Source organism: Daphnia pulicaria, chromosome 7 (genome assembly GCF_021234035.1).
Source record: "Daphnia pulicaria isolate SC F1-1A chromosome 7, SC_F0-13Bv2, whole genome shotgun sequence".
Classification (NCBI taxonomy): Eukaryota; Metazoa; Arthropoda; class Branchiopoda; order Diplostraca; family Daphniidae; genus Daphnia; species Daphnia pulicaria.
The window spans coordinates 14469449-14495063 of NC_060919.1; the positions used below are offsets into that span (position 1 = coordinate 14469449).

A 25615-nucleotide genomic window follows, 5' to 3' on the forward strand; every position below is an offset into this window, starting at 1 on the left:
GGCATCTCTTTGACAATAAGGATGAATCCAGTAGTATTTTCTTCAGCATTCCCATAATTTACATCATCATAAATGATTATGTAACTGCGGTTTGAGTGGGACCCACAGAGTTGAATTGTCTTTTCGGCGATACCAAAGTTTCCAGTAAATGTAAATCCGAAATGCAAATGAATATGGTACAATCCATTCCTCATCTCTTTCACCGTGACTTCTGGTGAAAAAGTTTCTTCGTCAGAGGTTTCACCACACAATTCACACATTTTGTTAGTAGCAATGTAACAGAACAATTGTTTCCACTAGAAGTAGACCTATTGCAGGTACTACGACTTATACTGGTCACTGCGTTTACAATTGCACTACAGATTAATCAAGCTTTGAGATGAAAGGCCTAAATATCAACTCTGTACCCTACTTGAACTTCAACACAAAATAATTATTCAACAAATTGTAGCTAATGTTTAAAAGTTGTGACGTGTGATGCTGCTGAAACGGTTTTTCGCGGTGAAATATCGATGGCAATTCGGGCCTCGGGGTTTCGGCGTTGCCACTCGCGACGTTGCCACAGCAGGGCGAGTCAGCGTTCAGCGAGAATAGGAATAACTGAATAAGAAATTTTTTAAAATTTTAAGTTAGTTCCCTTTTCAAAGAGAAATCATTTCATAAAATTTGAAGGCATTAACTAAAAACCGAATTCTTTGACGATGACGGTGTCGTGTGCTGAATTGCGAGTCTCCCCATGCAAGTTGCAAACAGACTTTTGAAGTGGCTGTTAACATTTCATAGCTAATAACCATCAGCTTTTTTTCACCTTTGGCAAAATTGATTATTAATAAACTAGAATATGATAAGCAGAAAAAAATAAAAGTGCGTGTCTCAGTGTATTTTTTTTACTACGTAATGTTGAACATTAGCAATTCAAACTTGGGAACATTGTGTGAATGTGAAACATTAACACGTAAAAAAATCAAGCCCTCTTTAGAAATTTATTAATAATATGACAGCCATGATTTTCAGGTTTCTGAACATGAATGACAAAGCAATCAAATTAATTTTTAATTCCGTTTAGTCTATCTCTATGACCGACCATCTGTCTGTTATCGGCCCGGGTTAATGAACGTTTCCCGCCTCTTGATTGGCACTTGATTGATTACCAACCCCCCTCCCTATTTTGTTTGGCGCAATTCTAGGGTGACCTCTTTTATACTTTGTGATCCTTAAATAAACATTTTCGCTAACGAAGAAGATGAAAGAAATTATGTAACCGACGAGCAATATGTAAAACGCACCCGAAAAATTATTCAAGGTTATTTTTGTTTTACTGTCGGATACCTTTTGCATCTGAACTTTATTGGCCTCGTTTACACAGTGGGTGATGTGTTTACGCTTTTGAAGTTCCCTTTGGGTCCAAAAATCGATTAGCCCAGCTTGGTGTAACTCCATGAATCTGAATCAAACGATAAGTTAAAAGTGGTCTTTTGTCATTTAGAAAAATAATAAATAAAGAAATATTCACTGGATTCACTTACCCTTTGGAGAAGATTTTAATATAAGGACTGTTCTTTGATAGAGCCCAACCTACTGAACCGCTGATCGGTTCAGTTTCTTTAGCAATAGCGAGATTACATTTCCCCGTAGCCCTGAAATCTTCTTCGACGGCGTTGGCTACTATAAACAAACCCTATAAGTCAAATCAGAAAAATCTTTAGAAAAATTTGCTTTGAGAAACATAATAACGTGTTGCAAAACAACCTGTAGGTAAGCATAGGATCCTGATTTCACAAGATCAATACAATCTTGCCTTTTGGTACAATAAGACAACGGTTGAGTTCGCAATTTGTCGCCGAGCTGTTTGAAGAGTCCGTCATTTGCAGCCTGATTGGTGTCGTGGATAACATTATAATATTCAAAATTAATCCACGATATTCCTATTGATATTTTAGGGTAAAAGGATTTTATCACCAAGAGGACGCTTTCTACCGCACTTCCTTTGTCGACAACAAGATGAACGTTGGATTTTCTCGCAAGGTCAGTGAGAGAATTCACAAGCTGTTCAGCGTTTGATCCCAGGATGTAAGATGTTAACACGCTGTTGTATGCACATCCGAGAATCATTGCCCCCAGACACCATGACCCGAAAACGAAATAAACTGCATTTCGCATCAGTGGAATGTTTCCTCCTGTTATTAGAAAGCACTGTCAATTATAAGAGCACCTATGTGGATTATTTAGATCCTTACCTTGGTTCATGATAATTCGGAAAATCTCAAATAAAACCTGCAGAGTATTGACTGAACGACGAAACCATCCATCATGCGATGGATCCACCAAGACATTTTCACCAGCAGGCGAAGTCAACATACGCAGCGGCAATGGGCGAATGAAAAAGTAAAGGGCGACAGAAATTATGGGCATCGCAATCAATAATCCGATCCAGACCTGTTTTTAATTGCCTTTCGTTACACATTACGAGTAAAAGTTATAATAAGCGCGGATGTTATTTACCGATAACTGAAAAGGCTTGACTAAAGACTCCGCATTGTCTGTAGGTTTCGGCATGGGAATAAGAAGGGCGACGGAAGTATACATGTAACCTTCCGCCAAGTCCATGATGGCTAAACGACTAGGGGTCAGGATTATAGGCCCAATAACCAGGTCACATTTCTGAAATGTAGAAGTTGAAAGTAATAATCACAACTCGGCACTTTTTAAATGTTTAGTTTAATCCTTTACTCCCGTCGCCATGTAATGAGCAAGTCCTGGTAGAGTATTACTTTGCTTTTCTAATCGACTGTCATTGACCTGTAGAATCGAGTATCTAACAACCCAGTCAAACTGATCAAAAATCTAGTATTCCAAATTGAATATTACATAAACACTTACGTGAAGTTGTAGCGCAGAGATAGTGCGTCAAGTGCCTCACCAGCAACACCGCCAATTTTGACATTATGACCAGAAACGTTTCTCATCCAAAAGACGTGGACATCTGAAATCTTTGAGGGGGAAAGAAAGTTAATAAGTTCAGTTAAAATTTTTACACAATTCACATACCTGTGACCCCACGGTCAGGTGTTTTCCATTTAGAAAAGTCAATTCGGTGGAAACGAAGAGACTACCCCAACAAAGCAAGACAAGTGCCAACCAGAGTCCTTTTATGCTGGGATTATTTTTCATAATTTTGGTACAAGTCTACTGCAAAGACAGCGTATCAAGTGACGAGGGCTAACCTTTCTTGTTTCTTGGCGCTTTTAGTAAACGAAATAAAATCTGTGGGGGAACGGATGTGAAAACACCAAGGATAAATTTTGTTATGACAGTCACTGGAGGAAGATGTTGTTTTAAAGGTACGGTTATGTCTTTGCAGAACACTTGAGTTGTCAGGGATACTTACAAAAACACACAAACAAACTATACGGTTGTTTAAATGCAAAACAACAAAAATTTCCTTAAAAAATATATGTAACTGGGCGTAGGCTATATATATAAAAAAAGCGTAATACGGTATTAAGTAGTTGTCAAGGAATTCAATAACGACAAACCCAAAGTGAATAATAATAAATTCATATGGATTATCATATATATTCCGCACCTATTATTCAAACAACATAAGACAAAAATACCATAAAAAAAATACTACCGGATACTGCTATCTTCTCAGTCCATTGATTTATTAATTTTATCAAAATTTGTTCCTGATTTTATGGGATGCTCAACTATTCATAATCTTGACTAAGAATCTGCCAGCAAAATAAATGAGAAAATCAAATAGAAAATATCTTCTGAAGCAAATTTTAGTGTAAAGAACTTGATTTTACTTCTTTGATTGAACAAGACTTTTTCGTCTTTACCTTGAATTACTTACAAGCTTACATCGTCAGCAATGGCACCGTTATTGGTTCCTTCTTCCACAGGTCCTTTACTGATTTTATTTTTATTCAGCCTCTTAAAATACCTAAAGATCCTAAAATAAACAATTTCGCGGATAAAACCATTAATAGAAATGAAGTAGCCAACTACCAAGGTGAAGACGTAAAACGCGCCAGAAAAATGTGCCGGAATGATTTAGGATTGATTGTCGGATGCTGCCTTTTACGGGCCTCGTTTATACAAAGAGTGGCGTTTTTGGAGCTTCTTCTGTTTCCTTTCAGTCCATTCATCGATCAGACCGGCTTCGTGCAACTCCAGGAACCTGTATCACGAAATTATATGTTTTACAATTTTGTTGGTCAAGGTCAAAAGATTTAATCAAAGGATTATGATATGATATGGGTTTGGACTTCTTGGTGGGAGTAAGGACCATGGCTTAAATTAGGTCTCTTGAAATTAGGGATTTAGGAGCACCATAGCTACCCGTGGTCTTCTGGCCTTTTGGAGCTCCGTATGACAGTTGAGGTGCTTCGTAAGACTGGTGGGGGGCTTCATAGGACTAAGCTAGTGGGGAGTAGGAAGGAGCTGGGGCATTGTATTGAGGTGAAGGAGGGCTGTAAGAAGATGCTGCTTGGGTCGGGTACGCCTGTTGAGCAGGTGGTGAATAGGAAGAAGCAGGAGGGGCTTCATGATGTTGAGGAGCAGGTGGTGGTCGCATTATATTCCGCTTCAGAACTGATTGTGCTGTAGAAGATCAAAAACCAGCCGCCAAACCATCAACCTTTTCACTGCGTTTTCGGTTTCGTCCATTTTCTTTTCACTTCTCGCGTTCGGTTAACCTTCAAAGAGATAAAATATTCATTACGACTAAATAAAATACGAATATATTTAAAATTGTCACCTATTCTGGATTTTAGCCGTTTTCGTGAATGCGGTATTTTTAAACAATAATGATAATGAAAATCTTAACTCCCATCTGCAAATAAATTGATGCAATTCCTGTGTAAATAAGACATTTTTGTTTGTACATGGAAGGTTAGAAACAGCTTCACACCAAATCCGAGAATATCATTCAGTACTTGACAAAGCTATTCAATGCAATAGTAAAATGACGTAGAAATTTACAATTACATAAACCTCTACATTCTATTTTCTGCGTTAAACATTTAAAACAAATACACTAAAAGAAATGGTTGACCGCGAATGAGAAGTTAACATATGTTAAGGGGTAACACAAACATTTTACGTGTTTCTCACATGGAATTCGAAAGGAAAAATGAAATTAAGTCGATTTAGCATGTAATGCACGCTTGTAAAAGTGAACGTTAATACTCCCGTTCTTAAAACAGGTAATCATAATAATTATTAGCAGTTTTGTTAGTTTTGTTTAGCAGTTTTGACATGTGCTGCGTAGCCAGTAGGCACAATTCCGGGTAGTTTTTAATCAAATCCATCCATTCCGGCTGAGAGAAAATTCGAAGACTGTTGGCAGCCAAAAACTTCAAGGTTGCTTCTTTAAGGTTTCCTACTGAGTGGAAATGAGACCAAACCAGTAAACGGATGGCATTGTCGAGATTCACACGCTTCAGCAAAGCATCGGTGCATTCGGTTTTGAGATTGTTGATGATGTATTTGTCCGCCGCTTCGAAGAGCAACTGCGTCATGTTTTCCTGGGCCAGTTTAGGGGCGCTGCCCGTGTACAGGTAGATGAGGAGCTGCCGGAACACTTCAATGTCAATGTCAGTGATGATCACTTTTTTCGTTTTTGCTTCCACAAACTCAGAGCGAAACATAGCAAAGAAAACTGGGCTGCCGGCCGATAGAATAACAACGTGGGCACCAACAGTCTGGCTGTCTTTAAAGTCGAAGTGCACGTCACATAAATGTTGGTTGTAAAACATTTCGGTCAGCCCATTCGAAAAAATGATCAGATTCCTTTCTCTTATGGGAGTTCCAAGATCTATAAAAATGGTTACTGAATAACGATACCTGTAGCAATTGTTCCTCGGATTTCTGGGATTCTTTACTACCATTTTCCATTTGTTAGAACCAAACTTCACCATTGGTAACATAGATGATTCAGAGCTTTCAGCATCTTTATAATTAGTTTTGATCCACACATTGGTTGAACATGACGGTTTGGCTTCCAGTTCTTTTGAGACAATGGAAGTTTCACACAACTTTTGGCGTTTTGTTTGTGGTTGTTCTTGATCATTAATTAAACACAAATTCACTGTTTTCATTTCTGTACCAGTGAAGGAAGGGTCATCACATGGCATCTCTTTGACAATAAAGATGAATCCAGAACAAAAACCTTCTTCGTCTTTAAAACTTCTGTCATCATAAACGATTGTGTAACTGCAATTTGAGTGGGCCCCATAGAGTTGAATTATCTTTTCGAAGACCCCAATTTCTCGAGGACGTAATCGGAAATCCAAATCAATATGGTACAATCCATTCCTTATTTCTTTCACTATGACTTCTGGTGTAAAATTTTCTTTGTCAGAGGATTCGTCCATTTTATTGGTAGCAATGTAACAGAATAATTGTACAACACATGTAAAGACTAAGAGAACTTGTACTGCAAAACCACGGAAACTGTTGTGATGGTTTTTTTTTTTTCGCGGAGAATCGTCGACAATTCCAGCGTTGCCACTTGCGACGTTGCCGCAACGGCACAAGCGCAGGGATAGATTAGATTCATTAAAATTACAATTTACAGTTCCATTTGGTTCCATTTTAGTAAAAGCAGAGTGATGGGAAATTTCTAGTTTGTCCATTTTCTTTTCATTTCTCGCGTTCGGTAAACCTTCAAAGAGATAAAATTTTCATTAAAACTATAAAAACAACGAATATATTCAAAATTGTCACCTATTCCGGATTTAAGCCGTTTTCGTGAATGCAGTACTTTTAAACGATACATGATAATTAATCTCCCATATCTGCAAATAAATTGATGCAACTCTTGTGTAAATAAGACACTTTTGGTACATGGAAGGTTAGAAATAGCTTCATACCAATCCAATCCGTGAAAATAATTTAGCACTTGACAAAGCTATTCTATGCAATAGTAAAATGACGTAGGAGTTTACAATTACATATACCTCTACATTCTATTTTCTGCGTAAAACATTTACAACAAGTACACTAAATGAAATGGTTGACCGCGAATGAGAAGTTAACATAAGTAAAGGGGGGTAACACAAATTTTACGTGTTTCTCACATGGAATCCGAAAGGGAAAATGAAATTAAGTCGATTTAGCAGTTTTGTTGGTTATGTTTAGCAGTTTTGACATGTGCTGCGTAGCCAGTAGGCACAATTCCGGGTAGTTTTTAATCAAATCCATCCATTCCGGCTGAGAGAAAATTCGAAGACTGTTGGCAGCCAAAAACTTCAAGGTTGCTTCCTTAAGCTTTGCTACTGAGTGGATATGAGACCAAACCAGTAAACGGATGGCATTGTCGAGATTCACACGTTTCAGCAAAGCATCGGTGCATTCGGTTTTGAGGTTGTCGATGTTGTATTTGTCCGCCGCTTCGAAGAGCAACTGCGTCATGTTTTCCTCGGCCAGTTTAGGGGCGCTGCCCGTGTACAGGTAGATGAGGAGCTGCCGGAACACTTCAATGTCAATGTCAGTGATGGTCACTTTTTTGGTTTTTGATTTCAGAAACTCAGATCGAAACATAGCGGAGAATACTGGGCTGCCGGCCGATAGAATAACAACGTGAGCACCAACAGTCTGGCTGTCTTTAAAGTCGAAGTGCACGTCACATAAATGTTGGTTGTAAAACATTTCAGCCAGCCCATCCGACATCATGATCACATTCCTTTCTCTTACCGGAGTTCCAAGATCTATCAAAATGGTTATTGAACAAGGATAAATGGAATAGTAGCGATTATCTGGATCTCTTGGATTTGTTACTTCCATTCTCCATTTGTTTGATCCATACTTCACCATTGGTAACATTAAAGATTTCGAACTTGCAGCTTTCTCATAATTAGTTTTAATCCACACTTGGACTGGTTTGGCTTCCAGATCTTCTGAGAGAAAGGACGTTTCACCAAACTTTTGGCTTTTAGTTTGTGATTTTTCTTGATCATCAATTAAACTTGAGTTAACTGTGCTCATTTCAGAACCACTGATGGAGGGCATTTCTTCGACAGTAAGCATGAATGCAGCATTACAGTCTCTGTAAAAATAACATTCATCATTATAAATGATTTTATAACTGCGATCTGAGTGAGACCCGGGGAGTTGAATTATCTCTCTAAAGATACCGATTTCTTCATCAGGAGGATTTAAATGCAAATCAATATGGTATAAGCCATTCCTCATTTCTTTCACCATGACTTCTGAAAAAGTTTGTTCGTCACAATATTCACACATTTTTAATGGAAGTAACATCAATCACATGTGCAGAGCTTACTAGCTTACTGGCGTTTACAATATTGCACTACATATATATCAATGGTTTTCATATTTTAGATGAAAGGCCTGATCAACTATTTATCGTACTTTAAATTTCTCTACTTTAAACCATGTCCATGTGAAACACGGTTTATTCGATAACTGAAATATCGACAACAATTTCGGGTTTTCGGCGTTGCCACTCGTGACGTTGCCACGGCAGGACGACTCAGCGAGAATAGGAAAAAGAATTTTGAAATTTTAAGTTAGTTGGCTAACTATTAGCTTTTCAAAGAGAAATCACCTCATAATTGAAGGTTAATGATTAACTATAATCCGAATTCTTTGGCGATGACGGTGTGTCGTGTGCAGTCTCCCCATGCAAACAGACTTTTCAAGTGGCTGTTAACATTTAATAGCTAATAACATAAGCTTTTCAGTCTTTGGCAAAAATATATAATGATTAATAAACTAGAATATGATAAGCAGACAAAAAAATACATAGGTGCATGTCTATTGTCTCAGTGAATTTTTTTTACCACGTAAAGTTGAACCTGTGGTTGAATATTAGCTGATCAAACTTGGGAACATTGTTTGAATGTGAAATAGGTAAAAAAATCAAGCCCTCTTTAAAAATTTATTGATAATAAAAAATCTAAATTAATTTTTAATTCCGTTTAGTCTATCTCTATGTCAGACACCCTGCCTGTTATCGGTACAGGTTAATGATCATCTCTCGCCTCTTGATTGGCACTTGATTGACTACCAATTTCCTTCCCTATTTTGTTTGGCGCAATTCTAGGGCAACCTCTTTTAAACTTTGTGTTCTTTAAATAAATATTTTCGCTAACGAAGACGATGAAAGAAATTACGTAACCGATGAACAAGACGTAAAATGCACCCGAAAAATTATTCAAGGTTATTTTTGTTTTAATGTCGGATACCTTTTGCATTTTACCTTTTTCGGCCAATAATTTGAATAACAACAATCCCGAAGTGAATCATAATAAATTCATATGGATTATCATATATTCCGTACCTATTATTTAAACAACAGAAAACAAAGAAAAAATACTAGCACCGGATACTGCTATCAACAATTTGTCCCTGACTTTATGGGAGGTTCAACATCAACCATTCAAAGGACCAAGAATCTGCCAAAAAAATAAATGAGAATATGAGAATCAACTAGAAAATATTTTCTAAGGTAGTTACTTATAGCTGTACTATAGAGAACTTGTTTTTACCAAGACTTTTTTGTTGTTTACCGTGGATTATCCATCAAGGTAAGGGCACATTGTTTTCTTCATCCACAGGTCCTTCAACAATTTCATTTTTATTCGGTCTCTTAAAATACCTCGAGACCCTAAAATAAACGTTTTCGCGGATGAAACTAACAAAGGAAATGAAATAACCTCCGACCAAGACGTAAAACGCGCCAGAAAAATGTGCCAGAGTGATTTGGATTTGATTGTCGGATGATGCCTTGATTTCCTGCCTTTTACGAGCCTCGTTCATACAAAGAGTTGCGTTTTTGCGCTTCTTCTGTTCACTTTCAATCCATTCGTCGATCAGACCGGCTTCGTGCAACTCCATGAACCTGTGTCACGAAATTTTTTTTTTTACAGACAGAGATTTAATCAATGGCTCATTATTAGTTATCAAGAACAAAATAAATGACATTAATATTACCCTAGGCTTAGGAGCTTAGTATAGGGACTTCTTTTAGGCAGAGCCCAAGCAAGAGATCCAGGTACGGGGTCGGTTTTTCTGGCCAAGGCCAGATTACATTCACCGGTGGTCTTGTAATCTTCTTCGATAATATCGATTGCCACAAACATGGTCTTATAACAGAAAGAAAATTAGTTTTCCCCCACGCCCATACATACTACAAATTATTTTTTTAAACTAAAAATTACGTGTAGATAGGCGTAGGATTCATATTTCACAAGGTTAATGCATTCTTGAGTAGTTTCGCAGCGGGATTTTGGGTTAGCACGCAGTCTATCGCCCAGATTTTTATACATTCCGTCTTGCGCCGACTGAAATTTGTTCTTTATTATGACAAATGTATCAAAATTAAGCTTGGAATTGAATTACCGAAAGAACGATATCCACGCCATTCCCTTTGTTGACGGCAATCTGAATTTTTGAATTTTTGACAAGATCTGCGGGGGAAACCACTAGAGCGGCCTGATAATTAGATCCCAAAATGTAAGATATCAAGAGACTGTTGTAGGCACAGCCGAGTACCAAAGCGCTTAGACACCAAGAACCCACAATGAAAAATAACGCAGGCCGCATTGCTGGAAAAGATCCTCCTGTTTAGAATGTTTTGTAAATGGTTGAATACTTAAGTCTTTCTGTCTTTGGTATTCTAGCAAAAATCAGCTCTCACCTTGATTTAAAAGAATTCCGAAAACCTGGAAAAAAGCTTCAGCAAGGCCAATTTGGGTCGTAGTTTCACGACGAATTATTCCACCCTGCGTCTCGTTGATTGAGGCAGTATCGGAAACCGATGCAGAATTAAACGGGCGTAAGAAAAAGTAGATCGCTACAGCCGTAATGGGCGTTGCTAATAATAACCCGATCCAAACCTGTTTTCAACATTTGAGTTAAAATTTCATCAGAATAATAAAAACAAGTGTTCTTTTTACCGAAACCTGAAAAGGTTTGGCTACGGCGTATGAATTATCTAACAATTTCGGCATTGGAATCACGATGGCGACGGATGTGTACGTGTATCCTCCTGCAAAGTCTACAACGGCGAAACGGCCTGGCGTCATCACGATGACTCCAAGAACCAAGTCACATTTCTGTAAAAGGGAAAAATTTGATTACATCAATTATCACTTAAATGCAAAATGCCTATCTGAAAAGTTGTAATATCTCAAATTGTATTACTCCTTTCTCCATGTAGTAAGCAAGTCCTGGTAGAGCGTCATTTTGCTTCTCCAATCGAGTATCATTAACCTGAAGGATTGAGTACCTGCACATCAAATGAATCTCTAATCAAATTCACTTTGAAATAAAACACCTATCAAAAGCTTACGTAAAGTTAAATCGTTTGGATAGCGCATTGAGAGTCCTTACTGCTACACCGTCGACCTTGAGAATGTAGCCGGAACTGTTTCTTGCCGCGTAGAGATGAACTGGGGAAACCTTTAGAAGATACATGTATTAAGTTCTCGAAAAAAAATTAGATTGTTGGCCTATAAAAATGGTTTGAAATTATTGAGGTGTCGCTGTACTTGCAATCCGACGACGAGATGTTTTCCACTTAGATATGAAGAATTGCCTAAGATAAGTCTGGTCAAGACGAGTAAAACCGCCACCTTCATTCTGTTTATACAGCTCAGAAAAAGGTAAACAACAGCAAAATGCTAATGTGGTTATGACAGCCGTTCGGAGAAGATATTCTTCTTTTCATCGCAAGGATATCAGCATAAATCGCTCGAGTTGTCAAGGATACCTAGAAACACAACCAAAGTACGACATAAATATTTAACCTATAATAAAAAGTCATTTTATTGAATACAAAAAAAAAAGTTTTAAAAATCAGTTGAAAAGGTGATGACGCCCAAAACATCTTTTCAAAAATGTAACGAATAAATAAAAATTTTAAAAACCATACCTCCAATTAAATTGATGCAACTCCTATGTAAATAAAACAAAAATTTGTTGTTCAAGGAAGGTTAGAAATAGCTTAACACAAAGTCCATGAAAATAGTTCAGCACTTAACAAAGCTTTTCAATGCAATAGTAAAATGACGTAGAAATTTACATAAACCTCTACATTCTATTTTCTGCGTTAAACATTTACAACAAATACACTTAATGAAATGGTTGACCGCGAATGAGAAGTTAACATAAGTATAGGGGGGTAACACAAATTTTACGTGTTTCTCACATGGAATCCGAAAGGGAAAATGAAATTAAGTCGATTTAGCAGTTTTGTTGGTTTTGTTTAGCAGTTTTGACATGTGCTGCGTGGCCAGCAGGCACAATTTTGGGTAGTTTTTAATCAAATGTATCCATTCCGGCTGGGAGCAGATTTCAAGACTGTTGGCTGCCAAAAACTTCAAGGTTGCTTCCTTAAGCTTTGCTACTGAGTGGATATGAGACCAAACCAGTAAACGGATGGCATTGTCGAGATTCACATGTTTCAGCAAAGCATCGGTGCATTCGGTTTTGAGGTTGTCGATGTTGTATTTGTCCGCGGCCACGAAGAGCAACTGCGTCATGTTTTCCTCGGCCAGTTTTGGGGCGCTGCCCGTGTACAGGTAGATGAGGAGCTGCCGGAACACTTCAATGTCAATGTCAACAATGGTCACTTTCTTGGTTTTTGATTCCAGAAACTGAGATCGAAACATAGCGGAAAAAACTGGGCTGCCGGCCGATAGAATAACAACGTGAGCACCAACAGTCTGGCTGTCTTTAAAGTCGAAGTGCACGTCACATAAATGTTGGTTGTAAAACATTTCAGCCAACCCATCCGACATCATGATCACATTCCTTTCTCTTACCGGAGTTCCAAGATCTATCAAAATGGTTATTGAACAAGGATAAAAGGAATAGTAGCCATCATCTGCCAGATCTATTGGATTTGTTACTTCCATTCTCCATTTGTTTGATCCATACTTCACCATTGGTAACATTGAAGATTTAGAACTTGCAGCTTTTTCATAATTAGTTTTAATCCACACTTGGACTGGACATGATGGTTCGGCTTCCAGATCTTCTGAGAGAAAGGATGTTTCACCAAACTTTTGGCTTTTAGTTTGTGGTTTTTCTTGATCATCAATTAAACTTGAGTTCACTGTGCTCATTTCAGAACCACTGATGGAGGGCATTTCTTCGACAGTAAGCATGAATGCAACATAACAGTTTCTTAAAAGATAACATTCATCATTATAAATGATTTTGTAACGGCGATCTGAGTGAGACCCAGGGAGTTGAATTATCTCTCTAAAGATACCAATTTCTCCAGGAGGATATAAATGCAAATCAATATGGTATAAGCCATTCCTCATTTCTTTCACCATGACTTCTGAAAAAATTTGTTCGTAACAACCGTCACACATTTCTAATGGTAGCAATGTAAACAGAACCAATTGTTTCAATCACATGTGCATAGAATTGTAATAGGCCTACTTCCGACACTAGGGCTTACTGGCGTTTACAATTGCACCACAGATAAATCCAGGGTTTTCACATTAGATGAAAGTCCTGATCAACTCTTTATTGTACTTGAAACTTCGCTACTATAAGCTATTTAACACATACGTAGCTAGTGTTTGAAAACTTGTTTATAAACCAGGTAACGGTAACAAATGAAACTGTTGTAACGGTTTTTTGGCGGGAATCATCGAAAATTCCGGCGTTGCCACTTGCAACGTTGCCGCAACGGCACAAGCGCAGGGATAGATTCATTAAAATTCTAAGTTAATTTTATAAGTTACTTTTTCAAAGGAAAATCACCTCATGCTTCAAGGCTAATGATTACTATACGAATTCTTTGACGATGATGGTGAGTCGTGTGCTGAGTTGCGAGTGGCTGTAAACAATCATCAGTTTTTCACCTTCGGGCTTCGGTAAAAATGATCAATAAACTAGAACATGAATCGCATGAATTATGTAACCGAAAAAAAAATATAAAACGCACCCGCAATATTAATCAAGGTTATTTTTGTTTTCATCAGTTTCGTTTTACTGTAAAAATGTTTGGCCGACACTGGATAACGTAGCTTTTCACTATTCATTTCGTAACTTTGATGAGAGAACCGGAGAGAACTAAGCAATATCCGTTTTAATCTGCACTTCCTAGTCGTTAAACAGGTCAACAACCTGATTTATTTTTGAATTATCGCGATTCCGGCGTATTTAGACCTAATCCTAAGGTAAATAATCACTGATTGTCAAGGAAACCAGCTTCTTTTATTGTTTTGAATTATTCAGTGATGTGGAAACAATATTTAATTGAGCAGATAACATGCATTGTAGCGTTCAATTAATTGGCTGAGTAAAAAAGTGGGTATAACTGTAAGCGGGTGATGAAAAGTAACAAATAGTTCGAATACTAAGAAGCTTGATGATGATTAAACAAATGAAACGTGAATCAACCAGTGAACTCACGTCATGTTTAGCGGCCATAGCCTTGCTGCTGGACCGGATAGGCGGATTGCTGGGGGGCCTGGGGAGCGTAGACTGGAGCGGGAGCCGAGTAAGCGGGGGCTTGATAAGATGGAGCTGGGGCTTGATAAGATGGAGCTGGGGCCTGATAAGATGGAGCTGGAGCCTGGTATGAAGGAGCTGGGGCTTGGTAAGATGGAGCTGGAGCTGCATAGGACTGCACTGGGGCACCGTACGATTGCTGAGGTGCTCCGTAGCTGGACTTGGGTTTCTTGGCGGCCTTAGGAGCACCATAGCCTGACTTGGGTCGCTTGAATTTAGGGGCTTTTGGGGCTTTAGGAGCTTTAGGAGCACCATAGCTACCCTTTGGCTTCTTGCCTTTTGGAGCTCCGTATGACTGTTGAGGTGCTTCGTAAGACTGTTGGGGGGCTTCATAGGACTGAGCTGGAGGGGAGTAGGAAGGAGCTGGGGCATTGTATTGGGGTGAAGGAGGACTGTAAGAAGATGCTGCTTGTTGGGTCGGGTACGCCTGTTGAGCAGGTGGTGAGTAGGAAGGAGCAGGTGGGCTGTATTGAGGAGCTGGAGGACTATATTCAGGAGCAGGCGGGCTGTGTTGAGGAGCAGGAGGACCATATTGAGGAGCTGGAGGAGCTTCATGATGTTGAGGAGCAGGTGGCGAGTATTCAGGAGCCGGGGGATTATATTCGGGAGCTGAAGAACCGAAGAAAGGTGGAACTTGGGCTTCATATTCTTGAGGTCCCTGTGGAGCATCGAAAGATGGTGCAGCTTGCTGGGCATCGTAGGATGGCACAGACGGCTGGGCATCGTAAGAAGGAACAACTGGTTCAGCCGAAAAGGCATGCTCTTCGAAATGCTCTTGGGCTGGTTGCTGTGCTTCGTAGGAAGGTTGGACATCATGTGATGAAGCAACCGGTTGAGCTTCGTAAGTCGGAGCCGATTGTTGCTGATGATCGTGGTGGTGAGCCTGTTGATCAAAAGTTGGAACTGCTACTGGGCCACCATAGGCTGCGCCAACATCGGGAGTGTGAATAGGAGCAGCGCCGTGGTGTCCGTGGTTGTGTCCGTGGTCATGTCCGTGGTCATGTCCGTGATCGTGATGTCCATGATGTCCGTGTCCATCCGCTGTAATTGAGAGAAAGTTTGTCGGGTCATTTAATAAGTGCCCATTAAGAAACCCATTTCACTACGGGACAGAATTTAATGTTTGTTTTTTCCACGTAGAAATTTAAACTTTCTCCTACTCAGAAAACTTCATTTGCACGATATGCTTCAATAAGAAAAGTTTGAATTTTATTTTTTTAAGGAAGAATGAATTTTTAAAAAATATTTAAATTTGTAATTATTCAAAAAAACTAACGAGATCTTTTTTCGCGGTTAAATTCAGCCAAAGTAGTTGCTACCAGAAGGCAGATGACCAGGAGAACCTAGAAAGAAGATACAGGCCAATGTTAAAAATGAATTCAATAAAGAAATAGATAGTTGGGAAAAAATCCAGCTTACAGTTCGAGAGATTGCCATGATTAGCTGTTGCTAGCTGCTGGATGTGTGTTCTGGAACAGCGACGCCGACGCTTATATACGTCGAGACTCAAATGTGGCGGCATATCGGTGGAGGAGGGATCTAAAAAGGAAGAGAAAGGGAGAGAAACTGGACAGCATAACTGCCAACACAAATAAAGGAAACGACATCAAGATGTCGTCCATTAACCGCGAAGAAAATAAGAAAATAAAATATTAAGCAACACACGCCATCTGCTCGGCCCAATCTCCTCCTTTTACGCGTTAGCGCACGGCAAGTGACCGCAAAAGAGACCTACTACTACACACTGGCGCTCGACGGGACCACGAATTTATCAACTCCATCCAGTAATAGCAAATTCCTTCCTTCTTTATCGCTTCCTTAATTCTTCCAACTGTTTTTCTTTCAAACTCTCTTTCTCTGGTAATTGTAGTCCCGGGATTACCCGGTCCATTCCGAATTCACCTATCAGCGGGAACATATATTTCTCTTTCTCCTGTTGCCATCCTGTGGAAGCTCGTCATCGCATGTCCTACACGACGACAAATATGACCGATTTGTTGGCCGGTGATTTCGGTGGTGAGAGTTGTTCGTAGGCTCAGCTGCTGAAAGAGAAAAGTTGCCTAAATGAAACGCCCTTACTCATTCGAGTTAGCTGTCAATCATGCTGAGAAAGGAGGTTTTGCAAAGTAATGGCAAATGACACAGAAAAAAATTACATTTCTGCCTTATTATTACTGGGGAAATTAGAATGACGGTGATTTCTGTATGGAAATTCCCCAAATGAACATTAGCTTTCTACGTGGCCCTTATTAAAAATAGGTCGCAGGTATGAAAAATAAAGGTAATTTTTCTTTTCTTTTTTAGGAATAATTTCTAAAAGGTTTGTTCCGGCGTTTATTAACCCGGTGAAAATTTTGTTTAACAAAAAAAAAGGCGAAAAAAGGACAAGTGCTAAACTGGTACACCTGCCACCCAACGATGAGGTGTTTTCCATTTAAGTGAAATCGCTTGAAAGCGTTTCGCTAGGATGAGCAATAGCAATAAGAGGTCTTTTCTTCGTGTGAATGTTTCGAATTTGTCGATTCTTTGAAACGTTATGGAAAGTCAATTTAGTCTAGATAAAACACTAGTTTTGTTTCGTTTCTACCAAAAATTTATGACAGTTCGTACACAACACACCACTAGGCCGGTAATCGGAGAAGAAAAAAAACCCGGACATGTGGGGAATATCGCAAATCACATAAATTGTTAAAGACAAAATTCCCCCAAATTGTTCTTTATATTAGCTCGTAAACAACACGCTCATAACCAGTCGCAGTGTTTTCTTCAAAAGCTTTAGCGCAACACAATTCTTCGCAAATCTATAGATTCTAGAGAGCGGTCTTCTTCTTTAGTATCATGGGAATAGTCTATTTCTATATTCCATTATCTATAGGTGAAAATGAATTACAAACTGTTGAAAAAATTGGCAGTAAAGTTGCAAACTACAAGAAACCGGAACGTACCGTTAGCTACAAAACAATGCCAAGTAAAATCTATTTTAAACTTCGAATACGATCGCTATACACGAAAGTTTTTTAATTATCAACCAAAGTGATAGGTTCTTATGGTAAGAGTTTTTCCCAAATCCCGCTATGAGCTGATAATTAGTCCCACATAAAATAATGACTCATTGACTCGCATTAAAAAAAAAAATAATGTTTTTGAAGTTCACGGAAACCACAGGGTCCATATTTGAATCGTTACTTTGGCTAGTTATTGGCTTGATTCCGCAAACATCCGTAATCTACATGTGTTTTTACAGTATACGCTATATTGACTTTACTTTAGTGAAAGTGGTTTAGTGATCCAGTTTGGCAGCAAAAGCATTTGTTGCCAAGCTGTTATAGCACTCTGAATGACTAAGTCTACTTTTACTGTGTTTTCTCCTTACATTAATTTTACATACCGTGGCTACTGCACAAAGTCTTTCTAAAAATGCAGAGAGAATCAGGATGAATGAATTAATGTACTCTTTTGCCATTTAAGTTTTAAAAAATGTTAACAAAAACAAGGAAAAATGAAATGGGCAAATAAGAGTGATAAACAAATGATAAGAATTCAATAAGTAAATCAATTCAATAAGAAATTCCAGAAGAGATTAATAGGGGAAAAAAGGGTCAAACGAATATTTCTAAATCAAGCCGACTAATTGTGGCTATACGAAAACGTTATGGTTGTTCTCTTTGGACTTCCCCTACAGAATAACTTAAGGGGTCTTACCAAAAAAATAGCGGAATAGAGAATTTACTTTGGAAAAGTGGCAGATTGTTCCGGGCAGATTGGACCTTGTTGCTCGACGTTGCGTTGAAAAAGGTAGACTTTTACATTCAGCTGGACCCATTTCTGTAACAATTCTGCAAAAATAGCAAACCAATAAAGCAATGAAATGGAATAAAATGTCACGATTTTACGTACGTTTGACAGATGTCACAACATTATCATTAGTGCTGCTGTCCGAAGTTTTCAAGCAGGATTGAATAGATTGGAGGTACTGAATATTAGTGTCGCACGCTTCCAGCAGCTCAGTCTAATAAAAATGATTAAATTAAATCGTTAAAAAAGTTTAAACACGAAACTTGCAAATTTAGATCAATACCAGTGCCTGTAAAGATTGAGTGTGTTCTGATCTCCATGAAGAGTTAATCAATTTAAGGTAGATACTGGACGCAACGAAGTGTTGAGAGGTAGAAGTATGAAAAATTAGCCATATGTTCCTGCTTTCTTCTGCACTCAACGGGTGCAATTCACTCAGTACTGCCACATCTTCCACATCATATCTAATAGATACCACCTCAGAATGACAACCGGATGACTCTGATGAAAGGTTTACAAGTTGTGTTGTTTCTTCCTGATCCAGTTGCTCAGCAGACACAATGGCATCACAAGTCTTGCATTTGAATATGTCATCTATTACTGATTCTTGTTTTTCTTTAGACAACTGTTGAACCATTTCTTGTAACTGATCTCGTTCTTCAGTCAGTTGATTGACATTAGTTTCAAGTTCAGTGATGCGGTTATCCAAAAAACGTCGCTCCTCGAAGTCCTTCTTTGAAAATTCAATGGCAGATTTTAACGAAGAATTTTCACGTTCGAGTTCGAATAAAGTTTGATTGTTTAAAGCTTTTTCTTGTACAGTAACTGGGAGTGTAACATTGTACTGGGAACTTTTAAGTTTATCTTCCAATTCGGTGATGTATTTCGACTGTTTATCGATTTTTTGTTTCCTCGCTGTCAACAGATGTGTAGCTTCGTTCAGCTTTCTGATAAAATCTTCGATTTTGCATTGAAACTGTGACTGTAAATCGAGGTGAATCTGCTCTAAAGCTTTTTTGCGATGAGACTCGAACAATTTCTTCTCAGACTCAAATTTGGCAGATTTCTCAATTAAATTAATGCGGTAGGAGTCCAAATATTGCCAAACGGCATTGACGCCCTCCAACTTTTCCGCCTGAAAAAGAAACGAGAACGCCAATATTATAATTACACTTGCAAATACTTTTTAGATGACTCGTAACTTACTTGCATACAAGAGAATTTGACTTCCTCTCGAGTGAAATTTGGTTCCACCATTGCTTCAGGAAGTACAGACTCCATCTGACGATCTGAATAGGCCTTCATGAAACACTTTGTGACTGGATGCAAGTCATAAGTCGACGACTAGTCTAGGCAGGTCTCACAGCATCGGAGATGGGCGTCGTTCGATTTGAGCAACAATAACGAGACTGATTGAATCAGCGTTCCCTGCGGCTATACATAACCAAGGGTAACAAATATTCGTCCTTGATGATAAGAAATAGGACCTTTCACACAGGTTTCGTAGTCAGTTGACACGTGGTAATGCTATTGAAAACGATTATGTTGATTTCATGGCAACAGTTCTCAAATAACAATTTGGTAATTATAGTTTAGAATTTACAGACAGCGATTTGGACTTTTATTGAAATTTGGAATTTGGAAGTTGGAGCGTACACATCCGACTGGTGCAGATGACACAAAAAACTGAACGATCAAAATCAAACATTTTTGAACGTTGCGACATTCCAATAAATAGATCAACGAATATTTATTTTAGTCGACTGAATTTTTCGAAAGTAAATTTTACAAAGCACTAAACAATTAAATTTTCTATGTTTATTTCGAGTGGAAGTGAATTACAAATCTTTCGTTTGAAATTAAAATCTGAATTAAAAAAGGTGGCGCTAAAAGTTCAGCAAAAATATGACGATCCTCATACAAATCGATCTCATTCGTTAGTACCTGAGAAAAAAAATTGTGAATTAGCATATTGCATAGAATTAATTTAATGGAAGCTCGTGTTGTCTCACGTTTTTCCAGAAGGCCACGAGTATATTTATCTCCTGTATATTTATCTTCCAGCACGGCTCCAGGAAGTTGTTCTTTCAGATTTATGACCTCTTTATTGGTCATTGGGACTGACAGCTCAACTAAAACAAAAATGAAATAAAATACCATTACAGTATAAACAATTAAGAATGTACTAATTTACCTCTCTCCTTGGTCAAGATGGCTTCTCTTCCGACTTCTCTTCCGGTCTCGGCTGTCACGGTGGAAGCACGAGTTGATGTCAGCGGTTCCTTGATTACAGTCTGGAAGCTGGGCACTACAAACAAGAATTTTTAAATTAAAAATTACTGCAATTAACATTAAGTTGCAAATTAATCTCACCATTTTTCACCGTAGTAGAAATTGGTTGTTGAGCGGCTTGAGCCAAATACGGACAAGTTTCTGCAGTAGTTACATTGTACACAGTTCGTCCGGAAGAAGGATCATAAACTAGAAATAATAAAAAGATAATGAAATCCCATCACATTCAATCCGATATTAAAAAACACGTTTACCAATTGGAGGCTCGCCGGACAAGTTCCCAGTGCGGACTTCATAAGTCGACGGAGTCTGAGTCCTTTCAGGAACCGCTATGCACAAACAAAAATTAGACCAAATTAATTAAATGAAACTAAATCCGATTTAAGAGATATTTTACCTCCTCTTGCTTCGTAAAATTTCTCTTGGGGTTGAGTCAAACGTTGAATATACTGCTGATTTTGCTGCTGCTGCTCGTATTTCCTTTGCATTTCCTCTTGTTCCTTCTGCTGGGCACGCTCTCTCTCCTCTTCCACCAGCGACTTGTCCCTGACCAATTCACCTGGCTCAGGTAATCCCAATTTGTTCAGGAACGGCTTCTGGTCCCAGATTCTCTTCTTCACGTTCTTCTCGGCGATGGCGTAATAGTCGGGAATTTCCGTCGTTTCTCTGGACTCGGTCGGATTCAAAATGATTTTGCCGATTTGTCCGTGCTCCTGCATCCGCTGCAACGCTTCATTCAGCTAAAATTTGGACATAATTAAATTATTAGATGAAATGATTTCCAAGCAATATTAATTTAAGCTTACATCATCGAACAGAAGAACGTCGAAATCAGGTCTGATGGAACCTTCTTGCCACATTTTGCAAACCCTGCAGAATACTTCACGGACGTAATCGCGATCCTTTTGGAAGTAGAGCAAGTTACGTAAGTTGAATCCGCAGACGCTCTTGTTCTCCTCGTAGAGTTTCAGTGGTGAAATTTTATCTTTGCCCCACCACTGCGATCAGAAAAACCAAATTAAAAACATCCAAGTTGGACATTATAATTAGTAGTTAAGTGATTAACTCACGGTTCTGGCGCTATCGAAGAATCCGCGATGAACGGCCGCCTGAGTCCCGAACAGGACGTATTTCCCCATGGGTCTCAGAAGATTTAAATCACGAAGGAAATTGTCCTCGTATTGACAATCGAGAACCAGATCGACGCCGTGGGGAGAACTGTGCCGGATCTCCGTGACGTAGTCGGAATCGTGATCGATGTAGTGGACATTTTGATTCGTGAATTTTATCTGCCCCTCATTTTCCATCGCGATTTTGAAGAGGATGGTTTCTGGCACGGTACGAACCATTTGGGTCACCATAGAGCCCTAAAACACGCCCAAAATTAAATTTTAAAATAATTCTCAGAGAAAATTTGACATTTTAATTTTTACCAATCCGCCCGGAGTGGAGTGCAAGAGAACAGCTTTGCCAGGGTAGAGAGATCCCATTTGGAAGAGCAAAGAGTAGGCCACGATCCCGTCGACAGTCAAAGCCACTGCGTCATTGTAGCTCATCTCTTCGGGAATTTTGAAGCAATGCTCGACGCGACACACGGCATATTCACTCCAAGCTTTGCGTTCTGGTAGACACATGACTCGATCACCCAACTAGAAACAAAATAACAATTATTAATAATCAGTTGAAAACAACTGGACAAGATGGATAAAACTTACATTCAGTTCAGTGACATTTTTTCCAAGTCCGATAACTTCACCTGCCACTTCACTTCCCATGATGAAAGGTGCCTTCAATGAACGAACCCAGTTGTCCAGCATTCCATTACGAGTCATGACATCATCAAAATTAACTCCACTGAATAACAACAATGAAATTAATTAAAAATCAAACGTTTTGGGAAAATTTGAAACTTACCAAGAATGGGCGCGAATGAGAACTTCGTGTTTCAACGGTAGTGGAATGTGAACTTTGGCGATATTGATGTTCTTTCCCAGTCCGAATCCAGTCAGTTGAACGGATCTCACTTCGGTGGGAACCCTTTGCTGATTCAACAGGTAAGACAAGTCTCCACCATTCTGATTGAGATGTTGTTCGATTCTTTTCAAGGCTCCCAGATGCTTGCGACGAATCTCTTCCTCGTCACGTCGACGAAGCTCCCTCACCTCCTCTGTAGACAACCAATTAAATAAATTTTTAAAAAATGAAACTATGCACACACAGGATTATATAGTGACAAACTCACTTTCGATCTCATCGGCTTCGTTGATCGACTTTTTCCGCTGACGTTCTGCTGCGGTTGGCGAAGAGGTTTGAATAGTTGTCGGATGCTCACTCACCATCTCGCTGACAGTTTTGTGAGTAGCAGGCTCGTTGTGCTTTTCGGAAAACATATTTGCAGCTAATCAATAAACAAAAAACAGTTGACAATAATGTTAATTTGGTTTACACTCGGTAGAAAAATATGGTTGAATGTTTAACTTACTTGAAGACAATGCAGACGCTTGAGTTGTTCTCTACTAGACCACCAATGATGGAGTGTGTCGTTTGCAAGGTTGGACCTTGCTTTTATGAGGTCGAATCAACGTTGAAAAGGACAAAAATAATACTGAGAAAAAAGCGAGACTTCCGATGAACTTGGTTCTTTTTCCGTTTCGCTATAGATGTTTATACCGTTATCTTATCACAATTTAATTCGACGTTGCTCGAAGAGTGAAAAAGTGTTTTGCGAGAACTGTTGGCGGATGGAAACCAAAAGAAATTGCCAAATTTTACATTTACATTTTACAACGCGCTACGAACGTTTAAATCGCACCAATAAAATTTTCAATACCAAGAAAGAAGACGACGTTGCAACTCGGAAATATATGTGTGATCTACTTTCTACTGAGTCGGGCTCAACTGACTCATTCAGACTTAGATTTGTCCCCGGTGGTTAGGTGTGTGACGTTCGACGTCGATTAGTTAACCGCGTTATTAGATGGACAGACTGGAATATATGTTGGCAGTTCTGGTGGCAAACATTTTCGGTTTTCCCTTTTTATTCCGAATGAAAATCAACCGGAACGCCCCAAGGCTTGCGGAGAAAGTTTTATACTCATCTTTCATCTATATTTTGATCTTTAATTTTATTGTGAATGAAATAGATGATAAGAATATTGCAACCGAAAGCACCGTTTTATTAAAGAGACCCGAAATGATGCGGCAATATAATGCCACTATCAAAATGTTGTAACAAAAAAAAATACACGGAATAGAATTTACGATAAAATAATAAAGCCACCCAGAATGAACTGTGATAAATTTAAAAATTGGAAACAAGGAAATCATAAAATGTCAAACTAAAAACGAAAGTATAACGAAAAGAAAACCATAATTCGTATTATTATGTTTTTAAAAATGTCGTTATCGATAGTTTGTTAAAACCAACGATAGGGAAACAGTCGGAGTTGTTATATAAGGATATAACTTTCCTAGCCTAGCTGGGCGACTTGAAGACCGCGGAAATCGATCGCACCTTGCTGCAACAATCCTCCTAGGCCGGGCATATAAAATAGTGTTTTTTGATCAGCCTGTGAGGGAATAACTCTTCCTTGTCCTAGATTTGCACCTACTGCTCTTGAAGGGGGTGGCGGGGGCGCGTTATTTGATGGTCCGGAAGCGGGTGGGGGTGTAGGTGCGTCAGTAGCGGGTGTAGGTGCGTTAGTAGCGGGTGTAGGTGCGTCAGTAGCGGTTGGCGCTATATTTAATTGCCGTACACAGGAACGGGAATTAATATTACGTTCGCATTAGAAGATTTGAATAAAATAAAATAATACCTGGCGATTGGCCCAAGAGGGAGCTCAGAGAATTTAAAAGCCCCGAAAGATATTGCAAATTTAAAAGAAAATTGGAATTGACTGAAGGAACTAGCAGAGTAGATTCAGCTCTGCAAATCAATTAAATCAAATAAATAATAATCAATTAATAATCAATAAAATAAAATAATTAAGTTTATAGCAACATGACACAATTTGAAGCGACATTTTACCTTAAACCTGTAGGTTGTGCAGCTTGAAGCCGGAATAATTCCGGTTGGTGTTGGATGGCGAAGGCCATCGAAGCTGCATCTCTAAATACTGGAACTGCAATACTCTGATTAACCTGCAAGCCGATGAAGAACAATAGAGAGACAATCGACATTTTAGAAATAGAAAACTGCATTTTTCTCAAAGTGGAATAGACAACTGAAGCGACCAAAAGAAAGTGAATGTTTTTCCATCGCATCTTCACGCTCTTTTATAGCGAACGATAAGTCGATAACATTGCGCAATTTCATCCACCGGATTCAGCGTGTCCAAGGTTAGGTTGCTGATTATAGAAAATTCATTAGGGGACTATTCAAACGGTCGTATCGAGTAGTAGTGCGGGTCAAAATTGCGAAAAATAATAAATGAGCAAACATATATGTCAATCTTTATGTCAATTATAAGTTTATAACATTCATGTGATCATTTGATTCGTACACAACGAACTCGAGTCGCTGATAACATCACCTATCAAGAATAGTATTTTTTCAGATGATAGTATGCTTATAGTAACTTTATTTTCCCTCATTGTTAAGAAATAAACAATCACCCAATCAGGAAGTCTAAAAAATTGCATCATACAAATTGGGAATGCTTCCACACAGTCGTGATAAAATCGTGACAAGGTCAACAAAACAAAAGAAATACATCTAAATAAGTCCTAACTAAACTAATTAACATATTTCTTCGAAACGCTCAATTGATTTTTAAATGATTTAAAATTGAAATTAACTCTATGTAGATACGGTCGAAGACGAGTTGATTATTCAGCTGTTGGTTCGTTGTAGAAATTTTTCAACTTAAAGTAGGCCTACTGTAATTATTTCATTGAGTTGATTAACGGAATGTTCCTATTACGTAATACATGTCACGCATGTTGCGCAATAGGGGATTGGCAGGGATGGCAGCCGCATGGGATTTTTATTTTCGAATATATCTCGATCACTATTGATTAA

At 38.7% G+C, this 25615-nt stretch overlaps 8 protein-coding genes and 1 long non-coding RNA gene across 14 annotated transcripts; 1 reads left to right on the plus strand and 8 right to left on the minus strand.

The window, feature by feature from the left end:
- Positions 1–975: 975 nt before the first annotated feature.
- On the minus strand, positions 976–3380 carry LOC124350615. Of its 2 annotated transcripts, XM_046801401.1 has the most exons (9): positions 3049–3380; positions 2881–2990; positions 2731–2815; positions 2503–2661; positions 2238–2436; positions 1960–2177; positions 1750–1872; positions 1527–1678; positions 976–1444 (listed from the first exon to the last, which is right to left on the minus strand). In XM_046801401.1, exons 1-9 carry the CDS (start codon positions 3169–3171, stop codon positions 1108–1110), a joined length of 1506 nt encoding a protein of 501 aa, XP_046657357.1. In that variant the 5' UTR covers positions 3172–3380; the 3' UTR covers positions 976–1107. The 2 variants fall into 2 exon arrangements, with proteins under 2 accessions (XP_046657357.1, XP_046657356.1); XM_046801400.1 differs by having other exon boundaries at positions 1750–2177.
- Positions 3381–4453: 1073 nt separating this feature from the next.
- On the plus strand, positions 4454–14988 carry LOC124350861. The gene is made up of 2 exons (XR_006921197.1): positions 4454–4521; positions 14947–14988. It is a non-coding gene; the product is annotated as an uncharacterized LOC124350861 (long non-coding RNA).
- On the minus strand, positions 4992–8476 carry LOC124350629 (speckle-type POZ protein-like). 2 transcript variants are annotated; one of them, XM_046801418.1, is made up of 2 exons: positions 6736–8476; positions 4992–6673 (listed from the first exon to the last, which is right to left on the minus strand). In XM_046801418.1, the coding sequence occupies exons 1-2, from the start codon at positions 6785–6787 to the stop codon at positions 5205–5207; spliced, it is 1521 nt and encodes a 506-aa protein (XP_046657374.1). In that variant the 5' UTR covers positions 6788–8476; the 3' UTR covers positions 4992–5204. The 2 variants fall into 2 exon arrangements, with proteins under 2 accessions (XP_046657374.1, XP_046657375.1); XM_046801419.1 differs by having other exon boundaries at positions 4992–5249; positions 7144–8475.
- Positions 9299–11838, minus strand: LOC124350635 (glutamate receptor ionotropic, delta-1-like). Of its 2 annotated transcripts, XM_046801426.1 has the most exons (11): positions 11526–11838; positions 11327–11436; positions 11179–11263; positions 10932–11090; positions 10673–10871; positions 10375–10595; positions 10194–10316; positions 9967–10118; positions 9690–9874; positions 9522–9640; positions 9299–9428 (listed from the first exon to the last, which is right to left on the minus strand). In XM_046801426.1, exons 1-10 carry the CDS (start codon positions 11613–11615, stop codon positions 9549–9551), a joined length of 1416 nt encoding a protein of 471 aa, XP_046657382.1. In that variant the 5' UTR covers positions 11616–11838; the 3' UTR covers positions 9299–9428; positions 9522–9548. The 2 variants fall into 2 exon arrangements, with proteins under 2 accessions (XP_046657382.1, XP_046657381.1); XM_046801425.1 differs by having other exon boundaries at positions 9522–9874; positions 11526–11835.
- LOC124350783 (TD and POZ domain-containing protein 1-like) lies at positions 12070–13611 on the minus strand. Its single transcript, XM_046801613.1, has 2 exons — positions 12888–13611; positions 12070–12814 (listed from the first exon to the last, which is right to left on the minus strand). Exons 1-2 carry the CDS (start codon positions 12898–12900, stop codon positions 12210–12212), a joined length of 618 nt encoding a protein of 205 aa, XP_046657569.1. The 5' UTR covers positions 12901–13611; the 3' UTR covers positions 12070–12209.
- Positions 14190–16029, minus strand: LOC124350664 (extensin-like). Its single transcript, XM_046801463.1, has 3 exons — positions 15928–16029; positions 15785–15851; positions 14190–15549 (listed from the first exon to the last, which is right to left on the minus strand). Exons 1-3 carry the CDS (start codon positions 15943–15945, stop codon positions 14417–14419), a joined length of 1218 nt encoding a protein of 405 aa, XP_046657419.1. The 5' UTR covers positions 15946–16029; the 3' UTR covers positions 14190–14416.
- Positions 16030–16053: 24 nt separating this feature from the next.
- LOC124350676 lies at positions 16054–19986 on the minus strand. The gene is made up of 5 exons (XM_046801475.1): positions 19510–19986; positions 18587–19438; positions 18406–18517; positions 18239–18344; positions 16054–16550 (listed from the first exon to the last, which is right to left on the minus strand). The coding sequence occupies exons 1-5, from the start codon at positions 19606–19608 to the stop codon at positions 16544–16546; spliced, it is 1176 nt and encodes a 391-aa protein (XP_046657431.1). The 5' UTR covers positions 19609–19986; the 3' UTR covers positions 16054–16543.
- Positions 19987–20106: 120 nt separating this feature from the next.
- On the minus strand, positions 20107–23174 carry LOC124350571 (synaptic vesicle membrane protein VAT-1 homolog-like). Its single transcript, XM_046801339.1, has 13 exons — positions 23078–23174; positions 22838–22993; positions 22510–22762; positions 22311–22449; positions 22029–22244; positions 21666–21962; positions 21402–21593; positions 20993–21335; positions 20850–20924; positions 20677–20784; positions 20498–20611; positions 20316–20435; positions 20107–20247 (listed from the first exon to the last, which is right to left on the minus strand). Exons 2-13 carry the CDS (start codon positions 22983–22985, stop codon positions 20234–20236), a joined length of 2019 nt encoding a protein of 672 aa, XP_046657295.1. The 5' UTR covers positions 22986–22993; positions 23078–23174; the 3' UTR covers positions 20107–20233.
- A 576-nt stretch (positions 23175–23750) lies between these two features.
- LOC124350805 (splicing factor 3B subunit 4-like) lies at positions 23751–24838 on the minus strand. 3 transcript variants are annotated; one of them, XM_046801635.1, is made up of 4 exons: positions 24623–24838; positions 24411–24520; positions 24207–24294; positions 23751–24127 (listed from the first exon to the last, which is right to left on the minus strand). In XM_046801635.1, the coding sequence occupies exons 1-4, from the start codon at positions 24793–24795 to the stop codon at positions 23998–24000; spliced, it is 501 nt and encodes a 166-aa protein (XP_046657591.1). In that variant the 5' UTR covers positions 24796–24838; the 3' UTR covers positions 23751–23997. The 3 variants fall into 3 exon arrangements, with proteins under 3 accessions (XP_046657591.1, XP_046657592.1, XP_046657590.1); XM_046801636.1 differs by having other exon boundaries at positions 24207–24331; XM_046801634.1 differs by having other exon boundaries at positions 23751–24331.
- Between the last annotated feature and the right edge of the window lie 777 nt (positions 24839–25615).